Genomic DNA, 18,832 nt, shown 5'->3' with positions numbered 1-18,832 from the left:
TTTGTGTTTTGCATAGGAGCCACGCACTTTATTCGGTGGCGTCTGGCGTGGGCAATCATAAAATCTTCCGCAAGGACACGTGTCAGGTCCAAAAGATGCAAAAATCATTACTTCATTTGGTAACCACCACAAACACACTCTCCTCTCTCGCGCGTTATCTTCTACCTAAATATTTTCAACAAAAACAATTATCCAATTTTCCTTCACCACAAAAATAAAAACAGATTCGTAATTTCACAAACAAAACCCTAATAGTCAACAAATTCACAGAAAACCACACTTAATTCCAGTACAGTACAAATCAATTCAGGGCTGTTTGCGTCATTTTAATTTCTAAAAGAATTGATTTTCAAATTTTATATAAGCTTCGTAACTTCTTTCCATCTTCTTCTTCATTACTCTCGTTTGGGAGCTTTGTAACTATCCAAAAAAAAAAAGCGAAAAAAATTCTCATTCACACCAGCAAAGTAAATTTTATCTGTGCTTACACCCAAATTAGGGTTCAATCGAAATCCCTAATCTAAAAGTTTTTCGTGATGGATTTATCACGAAAAATCCAATGCATTGATCTTAGAACAAGTGGTTTTTTAACTGGTAAATCATTATTAGATGCAAGAAAAACCAGTTTTCTTATCCGGCCTCGTCCAATTTCATCATCCTCAGTAAAAAATCTTTCTTTACATAACCCTAGAAATCATAAATATGGTCCAATTTCAGCTTCTTCATCTGTAGTTGAAGCTGAAGTTGAAACAAGAACAACAAGAGAAGAGATAGAATCGTTATTGTCAGAGAGTTCTTCTAATGGAATGAATGGAAATGAAAGGAACAGAAGGAATGATAAAATGAAAGGAGCATCAAGTGTTTCGTCAGGAGTTAGGTTAGAAAATGTAACCAAAGGATATAAAGGAGTTACAATTTTGAAAGATGTGAACTGGGAAGTGAAAAAGGGTGAGAAAGTAGGTTTAGTTGGTGTTAATGGTGCTGGTAAAACAACACAGTTAAGGATTATAACAGGACAAGAAGAACCTGATTCTGGTACTGTGATTAAAGCCAAGCCGAATATGAGGATTTCATTTTTAAGTCAAGAGTTTGAGGTTTCGTTGAGTAGGACTGTCAAGGAAGAGTTTATGAGTGCATTTAAGGAGGAGATGGAGATTGCTGGGAGGTTAGAAAAAGTGCAAAAAGCACTTGAGAGTTCGGTTGAAGATTTGGGGTTGATGGGTAGGTTATTGGATGAATTGGATTTGCTTCAGAGACGAGCTCAAGCTATTGATTTGAATGTTGTGGAAGTTAAGATTAACAAAATGATGCCTGAATTGGGGTTTGCGCCAGAAGATTCTGATAGGCTTGTTGCATCGTTTAGTAGTGGATGGCAAATGAGAATATCACTTGGCAAAATTCTACTACAGGTATATCTTGGTTTAGTTGATTTTTTTGAGATATATGTTGTTTTGATGCTTTAGCTGTTTGTTGCAATTCAAACATTAAGCTGAAATCCTTACACTAATAATTATGTGTTGCAAATTATGGGTATAAGCGGTTGACACTGTTGTACACAAAATATTTTAGGAAAAGTGTAGTATCAGGTTATAGTATGTTTCATTTGTATGGTAGTTGTTGGTTGATTCTCGATAATATGGTAACCTGCAGGACCCTGACTTATTACTTCTCGACGAGCCTACTAATCACCTTGATCTTGACACAATTGAGTGGCTTGAAGGGTATCTTAACAAGCAAGATGTCCCGATGGTGATAATATCTCACGATAGAGCTTTTCTCGATCAACTCTGCACTAAAATTGTGGAAACAGATATGGGTGTATCCAGGACATTTGAGGGGAATTATTCTCAATATATTCTTGCAAAGGAAGCATGGATAGAAGCACAATATGCTGCATGGGAGAAGCAGCAGAAGCAAATTGACCACACAAAGGATATTATACATAGGTTGGGTGCAGGAGCTAATGCGGGTCGTGCGTCAACTGCAGAAAAGGTATTGATTCTTAAAGAGTTAAAATTTAGTTCTAATATTTCAATCGGCTCTTTATATGAATGCCAACTACTCATTTGGAAAAACTTGATAGATGATTTGTTATGCATGAGAGATAAGATATGTTATCCTCAGAAGTTGCATAGTCATAGGCTTGGTTCTCGAAGTTTAGTAAAGAGCTCCAATTATTATAGTTTGCAACCCTTTCATTTTGAAATGGGTGCTACTGCTAATCAGCAGTGCTGAATCTTGATAACTGTCATTTACTTTCTCCCTCATAATGCTGGCATAACAGTGTGCTGTGTTTATTGAACATAATTTTGTAGCGTGATACCAAAAAGTACTTGTTTGTTTAAAAGTACCATATGGAACCCAAGATAAGATATCATGTGAATGTTTTTGTGTCTTCTCTTTGCCACACTCTTCCAACTTCATACAACTGCAGCCATGACCTTCTATGCTAGGCAAACTTCTCAAATATTCATTTACTTTGTACTGCTACTTATGTACTGTTATGAAACCATATATCAATTTCTGAAGTTCTTCCTTTTTATCAACAGAAGCTGGAAAAGCTTCAAGAAGAGGAACAGATCGAGAAACCTTTTCAACGCAAACAAATGAAGATTAGGTTCCCTGAGCGTGGCAGAAGTGGACAAGAAGTCGTGGCAGTTAAGGGTCTGCAGTTTGGCTTTGAGGAAAAGGTGTGGATTACTCTTCATTAACATATGCATACTGTTTAAACTGATGTATCACATAATAAAAGTTAAAGAAAAAACCCTTGGGAGGAATAACTTCGTACATGCTCGCACTGTAGTCTCCTTATTCCAGTTATCTTTCTCTGAATTTCATACATGTATTTGTGTATCAGATGCTGTTTGATAGGGCCAATCTTACCATTCAGAGAGGGGAGAAGGTCGCAATTCTTGGCCCCAATGGATGTGGAAAGAGTACATTGCTTAAACTAATAATGGGTTTGGAGAAACCAGAAGGAGGTGTAGTTGAGATTGGAGAGCATAATATTCTCCCCAATTACTTTGAGCAGAACCAGGTTTGTGGTTCTTGACAGTCATGAGCTAATTTTCATCGCCCTTACTTTTTTGGGATCTTTCATTCCTCTAAAGGATGAAATTCATGTCTATTTCAGGCTGAAGCACTTGATCTGGACAAGACAGTGCTCGAGACCGTAGAAGAAGCTGCCGAGGATTGGAGACTTGACGATATAAAGGGACTTCTTGGTCGCTGTAATTTCAAATCCGACATGCTTGATAGGAAAGTCTCCCTCCTGAGTGGAGGTGAGAAGGTAAATCATCTTGCATTTCTTAGATATAGATACATTTATTCTTTCTTGCTAAGTGTGGGCTCAGGAGGACTGTAGTATGATTATTGTTTTATCTCATTGTAAATATTTATCTCTTTCATGTCTTATGTAGGCTCGACTTGCCTTTTGCAAGTTCATGGTAAAGCCCTCAACTTTGTTAGTCTTGGATGAGCCGACCAACCATCTGGATATACCATCCAAAGAGATGCTGGAGGTAAATATTTATTTCCATTTTGACTTTGTTCTCGTTGTAAACCTGAAACCCAAATTTGCTTTTCTTTGCTGTGGCTATCCATTAAGTTCTGATTTAGTGCTATTTAACCACAACTAATAAAGGGATCCCTTTCGTTTTGACAGGAGGCAATAGCAGAGTACAAGGGTACTGTTATCACTGTTTCTCATGATCGATACTTCATAAAGCAAATAGTGAATAGAGTAGTGGAGGTCAAAGATCGCAACTTGCAGGACTATGCAGGCGACTACAATGTAAGTCTTGTTGGCTGCAAGTTAATTAAGCTCTCTACCTTTAATAATTCAATATTTTGATGCCTAGTAATGTCAAGATGGTAGATGTGTGTGCCAGAAATTACACAAATCATTCTCAGAAGTAATCATTATGTAGGTCCACTTGGGATATCATCTGAACCACAGTTTCAAACTGAACTAGTCGTAACACATAAGCCTGTTACTGTATTAGGAGTATTATTTAGTGTAAAAAAGAAATGGAAAAAGGATCGTTTTCTTGACTATCTCATGTTAGACCTATCAATGTGGGAGAGTGTTCATTACATGGCATGCACAGGTGGAGAAGCCAGTACTCTAGTTAACGAATTTTGAGTAGTTTGTTCTTTTTATCCGTTATTTAGGTACCAAAAAGATCGGCTGTTTATGGTGTTTCGTAATTTTGCAGTATTATTTGGAGAAAAACCTTGATGCTAGGGATAAGGCGCTTGAACGAGAAGCGGAGCTTGACGAGAAGGCCCCTAAAGTAAAAGCCAAGTCTAAAATGTCAAAGGTAACTTGCATGTCTTTTTGTGAACCACATGAATGGAAGAAGAAGTCTGGACTTAGTTGTCATGAAATCAGCTTCTTTTTAACTATTGGGTTAGTGTCTAATAAACCAACAAAAGATAGTTAAATCACTGCTGAATTATGATCCACAAAAATCTCCACAAAGAGGAGCTTGGTGGTTGGCCGTGTTCCACATTGTAGAAAAGAGACCGATGTTTTGCTCAATAAAAGTTCTCTCGTCCTAGTATTTTTTGTGGACAAGAAAAGAGGAGAATAGATTGAATTAGTCAGGCTTGTGTTGTTTACATTTGATTTGATGTTTGCTGAACTCGTGCACGTCTCTTTCGTAATGATATCCAGGCAGAGAAGGAAGCACAGAAGAAACAAAAAAGGATGGCATTTCAGAACGCAAAAGCAAAATCTAAGGGGTCAAAGAACTCAAAACGTTGGAACTAAATAAGCCAGATGATTTCTTCATGTGATTTTTCATTGAAGGCCTCCTATCACCCATTGTAATTAACACCCCCATTTATCTTGTAAAAGAAGATTTATAGAGGTCTTAGAAGTCTCATAGGAACAAGACAGCCACAACCATTTGTATACACAAACCATTTCCGATACATATTTAAAGTGATTAATTTATGAAAAGAGCGAACTGGTAATGGAATGATCACGACTTGGAAAGCCAGAAGCTCCCTGTGTATCTTTCATGTTCAAGTAGTAGCATACTAATTACTGCACTGTAATAGTTAAATCTTGTCTAATTTGCTTGCATCTTGTATAATGGGTAATGGAGGGGTCCTCACACCACAGTTTAACTTGGTATTATTGCCTTTTAACCACTTCTCTCAACTTGAAGACAAATTAGTTAGCATAACACTCGAGTTGTGTAGTGATTAAAAAAAAGGTGTCCAAGAATGGATCATCGAACATCTACTCAGTAATTCAAAGTAATCCGGGGCGGGATGGTTTATTAGAGGGGCGGCATTCTAATAGGACACAAAAGGTCATTATATGATCATTAAAGGTGTCTCTTATAAAAAAAACTGGAAATGACAAATTAACCCTCATAATTGATAACCTAGTTTAGTGATGATAATCAAATTTAATGTGAATGATTAATTTCACTTATATTAACTCAAAATCAAAACAAAATAAGATTTTAGAGTTTTAAAAAAAACAAAAATTGGAGATGGTAGAGAAGTTTTAACCCAAAGTGAAGGTCAATCTCAATCAATTGAAGAAATTAACCAACAAAGCGAAAACCCAATGCCTTAAAATGACCAAGTATACTTCTAAATTAGTCCCAACTAGCTTTTTGTTGCTCAAATACGTAAAAAAGTTCTATTTCTTACATTTTCAGAGCTAATTACTGTTGGCATTTTGCTCGTAACCAACCGTAATTCATAGTTATGGTTCGTAACTATGAACTACCAACCGTAACTGGTTAAATTTGGGGAAACCCAATTGTAAAACCAGTTACGGTTGGTAAATAAAAATGGTTACCAACCGTAACTGAAGAAAATTCCCAGATATAAGAATATACGGTTGGTAATTGAACTATTACCAACCGTAACAACATCAAATTCTCCGGTTACGGTTCGTAATAGAGTTAAAATCAACCGTAACTCACATAAACCCAGAAATTTGAATTTCAATTTTCACCTAAAATCCTAATTTCTGATAGAAATTAAACTTAAATCGAACAAAATAAACTAAACCCTAACTGGATTTTTCATAACATACCTCGTATAAGTCATTATACTTGATTAATTTTCGAATCACTGATTAATCGAAGACGATGAAATTTTAAGTTTTAATGGAGGTTACGGTTGATGGGAGGAGAAGTGAAGAAGAAAGAAAACAAATTTTCAATTTAGCTTTGATTTAGGTTAAAATATGGGAAGGGTAATCTAGACAATTTACAAAACCATTTGGACACCTCCTAACCAACTAGAGGGACACTATTATCACACTGCCGCCCCTCTAATATACCATGCCGCCCCTAGAACAAGATACAATTCAAATGAAAGCTTAAATTATCAAAGTTAATATACATCGATCAATACATAGTTTGGCTGAGACCCTTTCGCTATACACTACTATAATAGACACTTTTCTACTCCTGGCAGGTATAATAAGGTCTTCCCACCCGTTGTTTACTTGTAAAAGCTAGCTGTCACTTCTATTTCTTTTTTCTACTTGGCAAATATTTGATGATCGTCAGTCCAGGTCGATGCCAAACGGAGACTTTGACCTGCTCCCACCTTCTCCATATTGTTCATTCCATTTCCTCAACTCATTCATGCTTGTAGCGTCATATGCAACTGATGCGCCAACCTGATGAACAAACGCACAAAAAGTCTGCACGTTAGTTTCTTGATTAAAAGATTTCACAAAAAAATGTGCAGATGCCTACGCATAAGGGCTTGATTTTGATGCCTTTTTCACCAACAAACATATTATCAACAGACTTTCTATTCACATACACTGACAAATGGGATCCTGAGTGTGAAGAAGTACTCTGAATAGTATAATACCTTAGCTTTTGCCTCGATGAAATCCTCCAATTTAAGGGACCTTAATATTTGAGATGGATTATTTGCGCCGCTCTAGACAAAGGAAAAAATAATCCGACAAAGAAATGAGATCATTATCAATAAAGAACATGTTTTTGAAATACCCAACTCAAAAGAGTACATCTTACTGAGTACTACCATAACTAAAAGATAAGCTCAATTCAATTACTTTTTATTCTTTTTCTCAAAATCTTTCTGTTACCTTTTTTTCTTCTTCCAGTAATTCTTGAACAGGCCTATAGGCAGCTGCAATACAGAGGTTCTGTGCAAGAAGACATACTATGAAAAATGCAAAAATATATGTATAAGAACACACGAAAGATTGGTACTTTACCTTCAAATCACTTCCAGAGTATCCTTCCGTGGTCTTCGCAAGTTCATCAAACTTGAAGCCAGGTTCCAGGTTTTCTTGAGCAAGAAATATTGTTAAAATCTTCATTCGGTTACCAGCATCAGGTAAGTCAATGTAAATCCTAGGTGCCAATCCAAAACAAGAGTTATAATGTGGTAGCACTAACAAAATAATCCTCAAGGAATAAATGTAGAAAAGGTCTCTATGAAACCACTGGAAGTTATTACAAATGCAGATCAGGAAATCAGCAATCAGTGATCTAACCTTCTTGGCAAACGTCGTATAACAGCATCATCAAGGTCGAAAGGACGATTTGTTGCTCCAAGGATGAGGATTCTTTGGCTGTCTTTTGTCCTCAGTCCATCCCAGGCTGCCATAAACTCATTGCGCATTCTTCTGGTGGCCTCATGCTCATTTGCACCCCCACGAGCACCAAGTAAGCTATCAACCTGAATGACAAAGTGAAGGAAAATTATAGAAAACATTCTATATAGATAGTTAGATACCAATCAAAGAATAGAAAATGGCATAACTCCATATTTCCTATTCTTTCCTAGGTTAATGTTCCTGGAGATCTTTACAAGACAAGAGTAAAAGAAAACTCGATCTCTGAAGGTGAGAAATGAGGCCTATGAACTAGTAGAAGGTATAAAATCTTCACCTCATCAACAAATATGATAACAGGCGCTAGCTTGCTCGCGAAGGAGAAAAGAGCCTTGGTCAATTTCTCAGCATCTCCAAACCACTGGTTAACCAAACAAATAAGAATTAATACATCACAAAAATAATCAAATTAAGAGGCTCATTAATGAAAGGTTCCTGTTCAAGAGGCTTATTCCCCCAGATTTAATGGGTTTTTATCCATACTTGTATTTGTTGTACTCCGACAATCCTTCTCTTTCTCTTGTAGGATTATTGTACTTTCATGGTGGGTTTCTTTGTATTCTCTTTTCAATCTTAAACTTACTACAACCTTGAATTATCATTAATGAAAAGGTTCCTCTTTCAAAAAAAAGAAAAGAAAAAGAGGCTCATTATTTTTACCCATTATTTTTCTCAAAACACGGGCAGATAGACTGTGAACCTTTAATATTACTTTTCAGGACTGCAAACCATACTTTATTATCTGGGAATGGGAGTCACATAGCCTTTTATTGTACCTTTGATGTAAGGGTCGAACCAGTGATACTAATAAAATTAGCTCCTGCTTCAGTTGCAAGTGCTTTGGCCAGAAGAGTTTTTCCAGTTCCTGGAGGACCGAAAAGTAGTATCCCTTTGCATGGCTGATTCAGTTGTACATAATTGCAAGTCAGACGTGCTGAATCACAGGCATATTGAGCAACTTACAGATCCAACTACAACCAGGAAACAAAGTACAGCTAAATCAAAAACAAAACAGAAGAGAACTTCACCCTCAACAAATTTCCATGAGAGAAAAGCTCAGGCCTCCTCATTGGGAGAGTCACAAGTTCATTCAATGTCTTTTTCACTTCTTCAAGTGCACCTATATCATCGAAGCGGACACCAATTTCATCTGCTGGGACCACAGCTGAAACGAAGTTGCTCTCGTACTCATCCTTAGCAAAACTCTGCATTATTTCAGACATGCAACAGATGAGCATGCAAAGTAGCATCAGTACAGTTTCTTAGGCAATTTGAAGTGCAGTATGGACATGAATTATATACCTTGAGATTTTGCGAGGATTTCTTCGTTGACATCTCCTGTTCCTTTAACCTTGAAAGTGCAACCTCCAGACTTCGTGAGGATAAACAAATATCAGTACCCAGATGACATGCCATAATATGAGAATTAGTATCCAGGGGACAAAGAGATTAACCTTTCACGTGGCAGATTTAATCTTGCACCCTCTACACATGGACAGTCGCAGGTTGATAAATAATGATTTCGAGCCCACCCAATGACTTTCTCAGCCTCTGTACACAAAAACCCGAAAGTGACAGTAAGCAAGAGCCAATGACTTATCAACCTCTTAAAACTGAGAACTGAGTTTTATTATGCAGGCTATGCGGAGTCATGGTGGAGCACAGACATGACACAAGTTAGCTTTGTATTAGTACTTTGCAGCTGGCATACTAGGTATATTAATTGCACAAACAGCAACACTAATATACAATCGTCTTTTTTAAAAGAGAATCAATTAAAATTCTTAGCATTACTCAATGAAAAAACTGAACACGCTTAGATTCTTACTCTGTTTTGTTAGATTCACATCATCAGATTTAACATGCAAAAGATCCGTACATGATAGCTCGTGGTCTTCCAGAGCCTGGAAAAAGTTAATCAGGAAATAATTCCTAGATATAGCTCAAGTATGCTCAACAAAGTAAACTCATAGTTTCAACATATAAAAATATCTTACTTTGTACAATTCGTCTAGATTACTCCTTGATATCATAATTTTCCTGTCTTCCTCAACCTGTTTACTGAACACCCTAAGCAGTTCATCTTCCTACAAAAAGAAAACACAAGCCTATAAAGAAACAGCACAAAACAATCAACACATGACGAATGTTCCATATATATATATATAAGTATATATTGGTTATGGTATTTCAGGTATCAACACATGACGAATGTTCCATATATATACTTACTTAATATATAAGTATATATTGGTTATGGTATTTCAGGTTCTTGTGGTATTAGTTGGATAAACAGGTTGCTATACAATAAATGAACAATTAACCTCGACAAACAATCAAGCAGAAACAGCAGAAAATCCATCAACAAACTAGTAAAATGAGTTAGTATCGCCAATTTAAGCGTCGATGAAAACCAGTTGCCAGATTTTACCTTAGGAGAATGAACACATAGAACATTGGTGAAGAGCTTAGACAGATCCTCATATTCTGGTCTCTTTGTTGCTTCCATTTCCGCCGTTAAACTCTTCAGCGAGAGAGGCTATATAATCCATTATGAATTTTAGGTCAAGAGTCCCTTTTTCTCCCCTTTCGAAAAGATAAAGAAGAGACAGTGTAATGAACGAAGACAGTATAGGGTTCACAATAACTATACCAGCGCAAGACGACCAAAATTAGGAAGTACCATCGTCTGCCACATACCACAAGAAAAAAGAAATTCCTAGTTAAGACCGAAAGAATCATGACGACCAACAGGATAGCAATGTGTTTCAAACATGGAACCTCACACAGCCAAGCAGATACATATACCAAAGTAAGCAAAGGGAAGTGACCTTAAGTGTATAATAAGAGGAAAATCTCAGAGCTTACAAATTTCTCTTTCTCCTTTGACCCTGTTTCAACCTTGTTTTCCCCACAGATCAAAACAATAGGTGGTGACAGCTGCTCAAACATTTGCTCCACCTTTTGAACAAATTCGTCACAATTTGACTTGGGAACTGCCCTCGACAACCATTGAGAAGAGTCTGGAAAGTAGACAATAAGGGGCTCCGAGGATGACAAAACCTGCATTAAATGAAAAAACATAGGAAAAAGCACATCAAGAGGATCACTATCTAATACAATAAGTCAATAACCTACCTTATATCCAAGAGCGAAAGATGATAATATCCTCAAATCCTACACTAGGCAGTGAGAGATTCTGACATTTTTTGGACAATAAATCTGACTACTTCAGTAAGGGTATCTCACCTCATGCAGTGTGTCTATGGCAATGTTACAATCTTCAGGATCATGTTCAATGTGCTCAGCTGGAAATAATCAACAGTTCATCATAAGTTCCTAAGTTGCCATACTCAATTAATGTAAACAAAAAAAACGAAAACTGTTTTGTTTATCAGAACTTTCATGAATCAATTGCGGAATTCCTTTTATGAATCCATGCAAGGTCACACGATAGTGAAGTGTGAATCATCCAGTTTGAAGCTACAAAAGATAACACATGACCAAAGAATGGAAGCGTACAAGGTATCCAATAAACCGATGGTTCTGCAGCTTCATCTGCTTCTTCATGACTTGTAGAATCCAAAACTACAGCTACTCTGCCGCCATTCACTTGATACACTTCCCCACACTGACCAGTTGGTAAAGGCCTAAAATGTGCCAGAAAAGATATGATGCCTGAGTTAGTAACCATATGAAACACAGCCAACTGGCACCATTAACCACAAGAAAGAGAATAAGATAACTACCGAAAAGGTATAAAGTAATATGAGTCACTTATCGGGGCATTAGGGTGAACGAGTATGATAACATTGTAGTAAGAATATACAGAAACATATAATTCAGGTCATTTGTAACAACATCAGCACTGCCTACCTATGATTGCATTTAAAATGATTTGATATAGGGTTGGAGCCAGTTTTGACTCAAGGATATATTCACATAGCATCAGACAGAAATCATAATACAGACCTCAACACCTGAAGCGTAAATCGAAGCTTATGCAGATATGGAGATCAGAACAAACTTAAATGAGAATCTCTGCCATTTTGTGATTCTAAATGACGGACGAATGTTAAAAATTTCGTACAGTGTGTTCTCGTGAAGAATTGAGGCTTGACGAGAAGTCAAGTGCTTCAACACAATGGATACATTAATTAATCAAATATCAGAGGTCTCACACTCTTTCATTGGAAAACTGAAAGAGAATATCATCCCAAATGGAAGAGTCCGTAAAAAGAAACCAGAACCAGAATCAAGAAATTTTTTATTGCTGATATCATGAATGGAGGAAGCAGAATGACCTTTTATCATCTTCAATAATCATAGAATCACCAATATACTTCACTCGATCTCCTGCATATAACAGAAGAGAAATAATGTGATGACAAGGGACACAAATAATCTAAAGAACTGAACAAGTTAAAAAAAGAAGAAGTAAGAAACATGAGATTCTACCGAGTACAGCTGTAGGAAGTTAAAGGAAATTATAGGTCTATAACACTCAAACTGGAACAATCAACAGGTGTTACATGTATAAAGACATTGTTAAACTAAATGGATGTTCCATGAATTTTGAGACTACAATTCTGGATGCAGTTGAAAATTATTCACCACATGTGTGGGAAACACAGCATTAGTAGCTCTTGAGATTACCATCAAAACAACCTAGCAAGCAACTGATTTGCAATTACATAGTAACTTGCTTTTCCACACGTTCTCCTCAAGTATGAAGTCTCAAGCAAAAGCATCGCGACCTCAGAAACTCAAAATATGGAAGCACCACGAGGATAGAAAATACCTTTTCTAAGTGGCCTTTTAGCATGCTTTGGTGACTGCACAGTCACAGATCGTAATATACTTTCTCCAGACATTATCTACAAAAAAGATTGAGCATTCAACAAGTGAATACGACTCAGATGCAACATACTTAGCTCAAATATGTATGCAAGTCAATATTATCTTTATACAACTCCTTGGTGTGAGATATATATATGAATCTCAGTTGGAGTATCCAACATAACATGCCGACATAATACCACAAGACTTCTAAGAATTTAGTTGGTTTCAACATTATTTTTCCGTTCTTTAACCTCTTGGCAGTTTCCTTTAATCTTATCTTTTCTTTAAACTTTCTTACTTTTGCAAATTCCTCAGAACTGAATGGGATGAATGCCCTAAGGATTTTCTGCTTCCCCCCATTGCTGCTTGCAATTTCATCTTCGTTGCTTGCATCATTATCCTCTTCCGCATCAGACTGTGAAGAACACTCTTCCGCAGGCTCATCCAACTCACTCTCGTCTTTGCTAAAATCCTGTGCCCAACATTTTCATTCATTTATTTTACGCTAGACAACGGCGATAACAAAGAACATAATTTATCTTTAAAATGTACACTTTATTTGGAAACAGAGAAGGCTTACAAAAGGGGCAAGAACACTACTATCAAGCACCAATAGGGGCACTTGTAATTCTCGCGCAAGTGCCTTGACCAATCTTTCTCGATAAAGCTCAGTCCCTGTAAGCGATGATTAAAACTCAAACAATTAACCCACAAACATCCAGCACATATACAAACAGAAGGGACTAATAGTTATTAGTAAACAACCTGGGATACTCTGAAGCCGTATTCTACCACTTGAAGATGCCAACCGATTACCATAAGACCCGGTAACATCTTTATGTTTCAAATGAGAAGCAGCGCATTCCAACAGTAACTTTTTCGAGTTTTCACTAGAAGAACAAAACGATTTTCCAGTCATAACAAACAACTTAAACAACACAATGTAGTACCTAACTAATAAACCAAATGAACAACAAATAATTTTCAAACAAACATACTTAATGTAGTAGGGAAACGTGTCCAATGAGACTGCAATTTGCTCCCATGGAAGTATTCTTCTCAAGAACTCCTTCTTGAATCTTTCCTTTTTGGATACAAATGGAGGTACTTGTTTGCTTTTAATGGCAGCTGTTAATAACTTATTATGCAGCCATTCTTTTTGGTCTTCTTCTGCAAGCCGAGTATACGCCTCAGAAAGACTAGTATTCTGTTTAACCCCACCCTTATTTCCATCACCACCACCGCTATCAGACCCAAAAAACCTTAACTCATAATGTCTCCCAAACCCACTAGTATTATTATAGACAGAAGAACCCTGTGATAGATTTCTATCATGGTTAGAGGTATTGAAATACTTGTACGATGCTTGAAGAATTGGTTTCCTTCTGTGACTTCCAAACTTAAACACCCTGGCATACATTGCAAATTTTAGAGCCTGTTTGATACAGTTTTCAAAAACAGTTTCCAAAAATAGTTTTCCACTGTTTTAAAAACATACTCTTTTTTCCTTGTTTTCATTTTCTAAAAATTGTTTGGTAAACTGTTTTTTAAAACAAGGAAAATCAACTAAATCGTATCAAATGTAAAGATTCTTCTAAGAGATAGTGATATTATCCATGACTCACTTGCGGTCATTCCCCCATCTCTTACTTTGTTTTGAATAGAAAAAAAGAACCAAGAAAAAAAAAGAGAAAACACAAAAAACAATAATTTGTTGTTTTCACTTTTTTTGTTTTCAGAAACAGAAAACACATAGAAAACATTTTCTGAAAATGTCCCTACCAAACGCGTTTTCTCCTGTTTTTTGTTTTCTCTGTTTTTAAAAACAGAAAACTGTTTTTGAAAACTATACCAAAAAACTGTTTTTGAAAACTATACCAAACAAGCTCTTAGTTTTTTAGGGATTTGTTTCAATACATGGAGAGATTCGAGTGCGAATTTGAACTAGTGGGTATTGATGGGTCAGATAGACCGAGAGAGATTTTCATTCATCAGGGGGGATTCTTCCAATTTAACTAGTGGGTATTGATGGGTCAGATAGACTGAGAGAGATTTTCATTCATCAGGGGGGATTCTTCCAATTTACTTAAAGATTACTACAGTACAGATTTTGTCTACAGTTTCATCCTCCTCTTATAGGAGTGTTGCCCTTGTGAAGTCGATATTACCAGGACGAAAAGGAAACGGAAACGACTTGTTTTTTTACTCTAGAAAAAACAGGATATTTTCACCCAAGTTTTAATACCACTTTCCACCCCAAATATATGCTAAGAAAAGAAAAATTTTGCCCTAGAGAAACTGAATCTTTCTTTAGTTCGTCTCTGTCTGCAGAGCTTTGGTTTCTCAAGAAGAGCAATTTCAGGTAATTCTCTCCTTTTTGAGTGCAGGGGCATAATCTACATAGTACCTTCCACTCATGCTGTATTTTTTGATGTTTAGTATTTTCAGCTAATTTCTTTCTTGTTCTATCAAGTAAAATTATCTGAGACAACACAATTAGTTAGTTTTCTTTGTCTTTCTTAATCATTTTGATTTTCTTATGTTGACATTTGGTTTGGGTTAGTGTGAAATGTATAGTAAGATTGGTATGACTGGGGTTTAGTACTTGATTAGTATTATTATTAGCTCTGTACTTAGCTGTTGGTGGCCATCAAGAGGTAAAGACTGAAGCTAGTTTTTTTAGGAGTCTGCAAAGACGTGTGTCAATTCAGGGAATGCAATAGTTGTGTGCCTTCAAAATTGTGTGACTGCTAAGCTTTGTAGTCTGCAAATCTCTACTCTATACCAAGCAGGGCCATAGTCGCTTAAGCTTTCAGACTTTTTGGAAGTTACCTCATTATAATGTGTGAGAAGTTAGAATAGTATTTTTAGCTTGAAGCTAGTTTATGAAAGTGAAACCATGTACTTCGGCTTCAAATTCGTATCTCCTTAAGCAGAAAGCTTTCTTCATATAGTTTAGATAATAGATTTCTTTTATACTTTAGCTTTTATTTCATTAATCTATGTGTGCAATCCTTGATAACAGATTGTTTATCTACAAAAAACTTGACTCTGAACAGGTACAATCATTTCAGCATGTTCACTTTCCAAAGCAGTTTCCTTCTCAATTTTGCAGTTCTTAACTTCTTATGTATCATATTGTTTAATTCTCTTTCATTTGTAGTTTGAAGTTTAAGAGATGGGTGAAGTAATACTGGGCATGCCAGGTCCGTGGGCAGAGAATTATTGTGAATTAGCTGATCACTACACCACAAAGATTGGTGGACTACCTGTAAGTTTATAAATACATATATATATAGGGGGTGTGGAGTTGTTTCTTTTCAGTTTATATGACGTTTTCAAGTTTTTTCTCGTGTCAGGATTGGCCTGTTGAAGTCAGTATCAGACCTGACCTGCTCGAGTGTCGTGTATGTGGAAGTAGTACGTGCCTTGTTATTCAGGTCAGCTATTGTCTAAATTATTACACCCTGTTTGTTAACAACGGGCAGCTGTCACAATGAAAGAGTCTAAAGTACTTTCTGTTTTTTTTTTTTTTTTTTTTTTTTTTGCAGCTTTATGCTCCTATTTCCCATGCTAGTTTGACTATTGAAGAGCGCATATTATACGTTTTCGGTTGTGCAAACCCAAAATGCGCACACGACCCTCTGAGGTATTTCTTACTCTTTAACGATCTTTTTGCTTGTTGTTTTCTTCTGAAATCTGTGAAGTCAAGTGCGAATTCGTTTGTTACTTTTAAGGCTGAACGATAAGCCTGAAGTAGTTTGAGTGATTAAGAACCAAAGCTTTCGCTATTCAATTCCCACCAAGTACGCTTGTCTGTTAAGTGAACTTAAAGGAGAAGTGTTTTCTTGTGACTTTTCTTATCTACCACAGCTGGCGGGCTATTAGGTTACAAAAGTCTCCCAATGAGGAGGAACCGAAGGCTCCTATTCAGGAAGTTTCTCCTTCTGCAGTGTCTGCTGGCCCGACTTCGAAGTCCAACTATCTGGACTTGTCGCAGAATGACTCTGATGAAGAGGATCTTGATGATGTGGATCTTGAGGAGCTGGGTCGCTTACTGTCTGAAGCTTCAAGCCAAGCTTCCAATTCCAAGAAACAAAATGGCCATCAACAGAAAAGAAATCATCAGCAACCCGAATCAGTAAGGAAAATTAGACTGGCTGAGTCCGATAGGCCAGGTAAGGTATGACTTGCTCTTTTCCTTTATTGAATAAAAAAATAAAAATTAGACGTGCAAAGGTATTGACATGTTATTATGCCTAGGGCTTCTCTTTACACATCTTTTTTTTAAAAAAAAAAAAAAAAAAAAAAAAAAAACGAGTAATAATATCTAACATTAGCACCTTGAATAATGTCACGGTTTAGAATACCATGTCCTAATTTGATATCACTGTTTAATGCATCAGAAATCTGGAAGCATAATCCTAGACAAGTTTCTACATTACTACATGTGCATAAAATCCTATTAAAACTTATCTTTAAGTTAAATGTTTTTGTAATGTGGTTGCACCTGCCTCCCTGTTTCATTGTTTTGGAGAATTATATAGCAGAAATTCAGATGTAGGCAACGAGATTGTTGGTTTTACTTACGGATCAAAAAATCATAAACCGCAAGGCTGTAACGTACTCTATTTATTCAGTTCCATATTTGCATCTCTTATAATCATTCAAATTAATAGTTCGTAGTAAAATGAAGAAAGGTATTAATACACCTTGTTCTCTCTTGTTTGAATAATTTCCTTAAATAGATTTTGTTATACCCAAAAATATGCTTAGAGTATTGTAATATGATCTCTTTTCTCAACTTAAGATGGCAATATGATATCATATATCCCCCAAAATTTTTGGCATCCATTTAATCTTATGATCAGTATGAGAAATCAGAGATGTTATTTATTGGAAGTTATTAGGGATGTCATCTGGCTTCAGATGTGATTGTGGTTTTCTGAATGTTGATTGCAGTGATACCTTGCTTTTATATATACTCCCAAAAAGAATCATCATCAGGGGGTGTTGGTAGTGTTGGGACTAGCTTGGCCTCACTTGATCTCACGGATAACAGAAATGAAGACCACAATGAGGAAGAAGCATGGGAAGAAGAAGGTTATGAGTACGATAGAGCTTTACACGTTGATAGGACATACTTGAAGTTCATGAAGCGGATGAATGCATTTCCTGAGCAATGCTTTAGGTATACCACTTGGAACTAGAAACATGAAAGAAGTAACAATAGCTAATCTGTACTAGTTAATAATTTCATAATCACCAATGAAAAAAACAAGTATATACTAAACATCTGCAGTTGCTGCATGTTTTCCTAAAATCAAATTCTTTGGATTTTGTTTCCTTACTTTTACTTGAACCTTATTATCTTTTTTCTCTGATCAGGTACTCATATGGGGGAAAACCACTTTTGGCTACAAGGGAAATAGAAAAACCTGGGAAGTGTGTGATTTGTGATGGACCACAACATTATGAGATGCAGCTGATGCCGCCCTTATTGTTTTTTCTACGCGAAGCATGTGATTCGTCGACACAGTATCCGGAAGATTGGAACTGGATGACACTCATCACTTATACTTGTTCTAAGGTGATTCCTGATCTCTTTCTCAACTGATTTGTATAGAAAATTGTGCATGTGAGATAAAACTATTGGTTGTGCACTCTAGAGTAGCTGTTCTCTAGTATCCAACTGTTTAAGCTGTATCTCATTGTTTTCCTCGTAATATCTTAATATCAGAGTTGTTCTAGTCAACTTGATGAAAAAAAGTCGAGCAGAAATGGCTGGACTGTGGCAGAGGAGTATGTTGTATTGCAATTTGAGGAACCCTTGCAACTTTCGAGTGGAGCTGGTTACTTATCCAAGTAACAAGAAAACGTCGCGGAGCCGGCAAGGAACCTTTCTGGAGCAACGATCCACTATGAAATTTCATGATAACATGTGTATATGGAGAGTGCTAAAACACAGTTTGCTCAATACTGTTTTTCTTTTCTTTTTTCTGGTTTTATTTGGCGCACACTTTGATTGTTATAACTATCTCAGTAATAAAATTTTGAAATTCTAAGTTACCTTCCGGAGAAATCTACTATTCTTCGGGTGGTTTAGTAAAAGTGGAGCTCAATGTTGCATTAAATTTAACTTAACTAGTACTCCCTCCGTCCAACTTTACTTGTCTAAATTGTGTTATTTTTAACAAATTTGTACCAAAAAATTGGTTTATTTCCTATTAAAATTTTCTAATTATCAAGAAAGAAACAAAACTAGGATATGAAAACTAGTATATTGAACAAACAATTTGAAAGATCGATGGTGTATGTGGAAGTAATTTGAATTTCTTTCAAGTTTTTGCAAAATCC

At 36.3% G+C, this 18,832-nt stretch overlaps 3 protein-coding genes across 4 annotated transcripts; 2 read left to right on the top strand and 1 right to left on the bottom strand.

The window, feature by feature from the left end:
- Positions 1 to 399: 399 nt before the first annotated feature.
- On the top strand, positions 400 to 5,092 carry LOC113347445 (ABC transporter F family member 5-like). The gene is made up of 9 exons (XM_026591101.1): positions 400 to 1,409; positions 1,651 to 1,992; positions 2,550 to 2,690; positions 2,858 to 3,037; positions 3,134 to 3,289; positions 3,420 to 3,521; positions 3,665 to 3,793; positions 4,218 to 4,322; positions 4,679 to 5,092. Exons 1-9 carry the CDS (start codon positions 537 to 539, stop codon positions 4,772 to 4,774), a joined length of 2,124 nt encoding a protein of 707 aa, XP_026446886.1. The 5' UTR covers positions 400 to 536; the 3' UTR covers positions 4,775 to 5,092.
- Positions 5,093 to 6,501: 1,409 nt separating this feature from the next.
- LOC113350870 lies at positions 6,502 to 13,895 on the bottom strand. The gene is made up of 23 exons (XM_026594975.1): positions 13,474 to 13,895; positions 13,241 to 13,365; positions 13,056 to 13,150; positions 12,774 to 12,947; positions 12,435 to 12,510; positions 11,938 to 11,989; positions 11,156 to 11,283; positions 10,883 to 10,941; positions 10,502 to 10,696; positions 10,287 to 10,322; positions 10,065 to 10,172; positions 9,631 to 9,720; positions 9,462 to 9,537; positions 9,088 to 9,184; positions 8,936 to 9,005; positions 8,662 to 8,838; positions 8,410 to 8,532; positions 7,911 to 7,994; positions 7,514 to 7,698; positions 7,232 to 7,370; positions 7,100 to 7,159; positions 6,859 to 6,930; positions 6,502 to 6,658 (listed from the first exon to the last, which is right to left on the bottom strand). Exons 1-23 carry the CDS (start codon positions 13,893 to 13,895, stop codon positions 6,542 to 6,544), a joined length of 2,760 nt encoding a protein of 919 aa, XP_026450760.1. The 3' UTR covers positions 6,502 to 6,541.
- An 856-nt stretch (positions 13,896 to 14,751) lies between these two features.
- Positions 14,752 to 18,540, top strand: LOC113347443 (probable 20S rRNA accumulation protein 4). 2 transcript variants are annotated; one of them, XM_026591098.1, is made up of 9 exons: positions 14,778 to 14,837; positions 15,501 to 15,534; positions 15,639 to 15,746; positions 15,835 to 15,915; positions 16,027 to 16,124; positions 16,349 to 16,653; positions 17,438 to 17,666; positions 17,864 to 18,065; positions 18,216 to 18,540. In XM_026591098.1, the coding sequence occupies exons 3-9, from the start codon at positions 15,654 to 15,656 to the stop codon at positions 18,342 to 18,344; spliced, it is 1,137 nt and encodes a 378-aa protein (XP_026446883.1). In that variant the 5' UTR covers positions 14,778 to 14,837; positions 15,501 to 15,534; positions 15,639 to 15,653; the 3' UTR covers positions 18,345 to 18,540. The 2 variants fall into 2 exon arrangements, with proteins under 2 accessions (XP_026446882.1, XP_026446883.1); XM_026591097.1 differs by lacking the exon at positions 15,501 to 15,534 and having other exon boundaries at positions 14,752 to 14,837.
- The last annotated feature ends 292 nt before the right edge of the window (positions 18,541 to 18,832 follow it).

Source organism: Papaver somniferum, chromosome 2 (assembly GCF_003573695.1).
Source record: "Papaver somniferum cultivar HN1 chromosome 2, ASM357369v1, whole genome shotgun sequence".
NCBI lineage: Eukaryota > Viridiplantae > Streptophyta > Magnoliopsida > Ranunculales > Papaveraceae > Papaver > Papaver somniferum.
Note: the sequence above shows the minus strand (reverse complement) of the source record. Positions and strands in the feature narration are given on the sequence as shown.

Bases quoted from the DNA above. Each gene is read 5' to 3' on its own strand.
- LOC113347443 (XM_026591097.1), top strand. From the start codon at position 15,654: ATGGGTGAAGTAATACTGGGCATGCCAGGTCCGTGGGCAGAGAATTAT. The intron at 15,916-16,026 runs GTCAGCTATTGT...TTTTTTTTGCAG, and splicing joins GTACGTGCCTTGTTATTCAG to CTTTATGCTCCTATTTCCCA. The intron at 16,125-16,348 runs GTATTTCTTACT...TATCTACCACAG, and splicing joins TGCGCACACGACCCTCTGAG to CTGGCGGGCTATTAGGTTAC.
- LOC113350870 (XM_026594975.1), bottom strand. From the start codon at position 13,895: ATGTATGCCAGGGTGTTTAAGTTTGGAAGTCACAGAAGGAAACCAATT. The intron at 8,533-8,661 runs GTGAAGTTCTCT...CAACTGAATCAG, and splicing joins CTCATGGAAATTTGTTGAGG to CCATGCAAAGGGATACTACT. The intron at 7,699-7,910 runs GTGAAGATTTTA...TTTGTCATTCAG, and splicing joins TTATCATATTTGTTGATGAG to GTTGATAGCTTACTTGGTGC.
- LOC113347445 (XM_026591101.1), top strand. From the start codon at position 537: ATGGATTTATCACGAAAAATCCAATGCATTGATCTTAGAACAAGTGGT. The intron at 3,038-3,133 runs GTTTGTGGTTCT...TGTCTATTTCAG, and splicing joins ATTACTTTGAGCAGAACCAG to GCTGAAGCACTTGATCTGGA. The intron at 3,794-4,217 runs GTAAGTCTTGTT...GTAATTTTGCAG, and splicing joins ACTATGCAGGCGACTACAAT to TATTATTTGGAGAAAAACCT.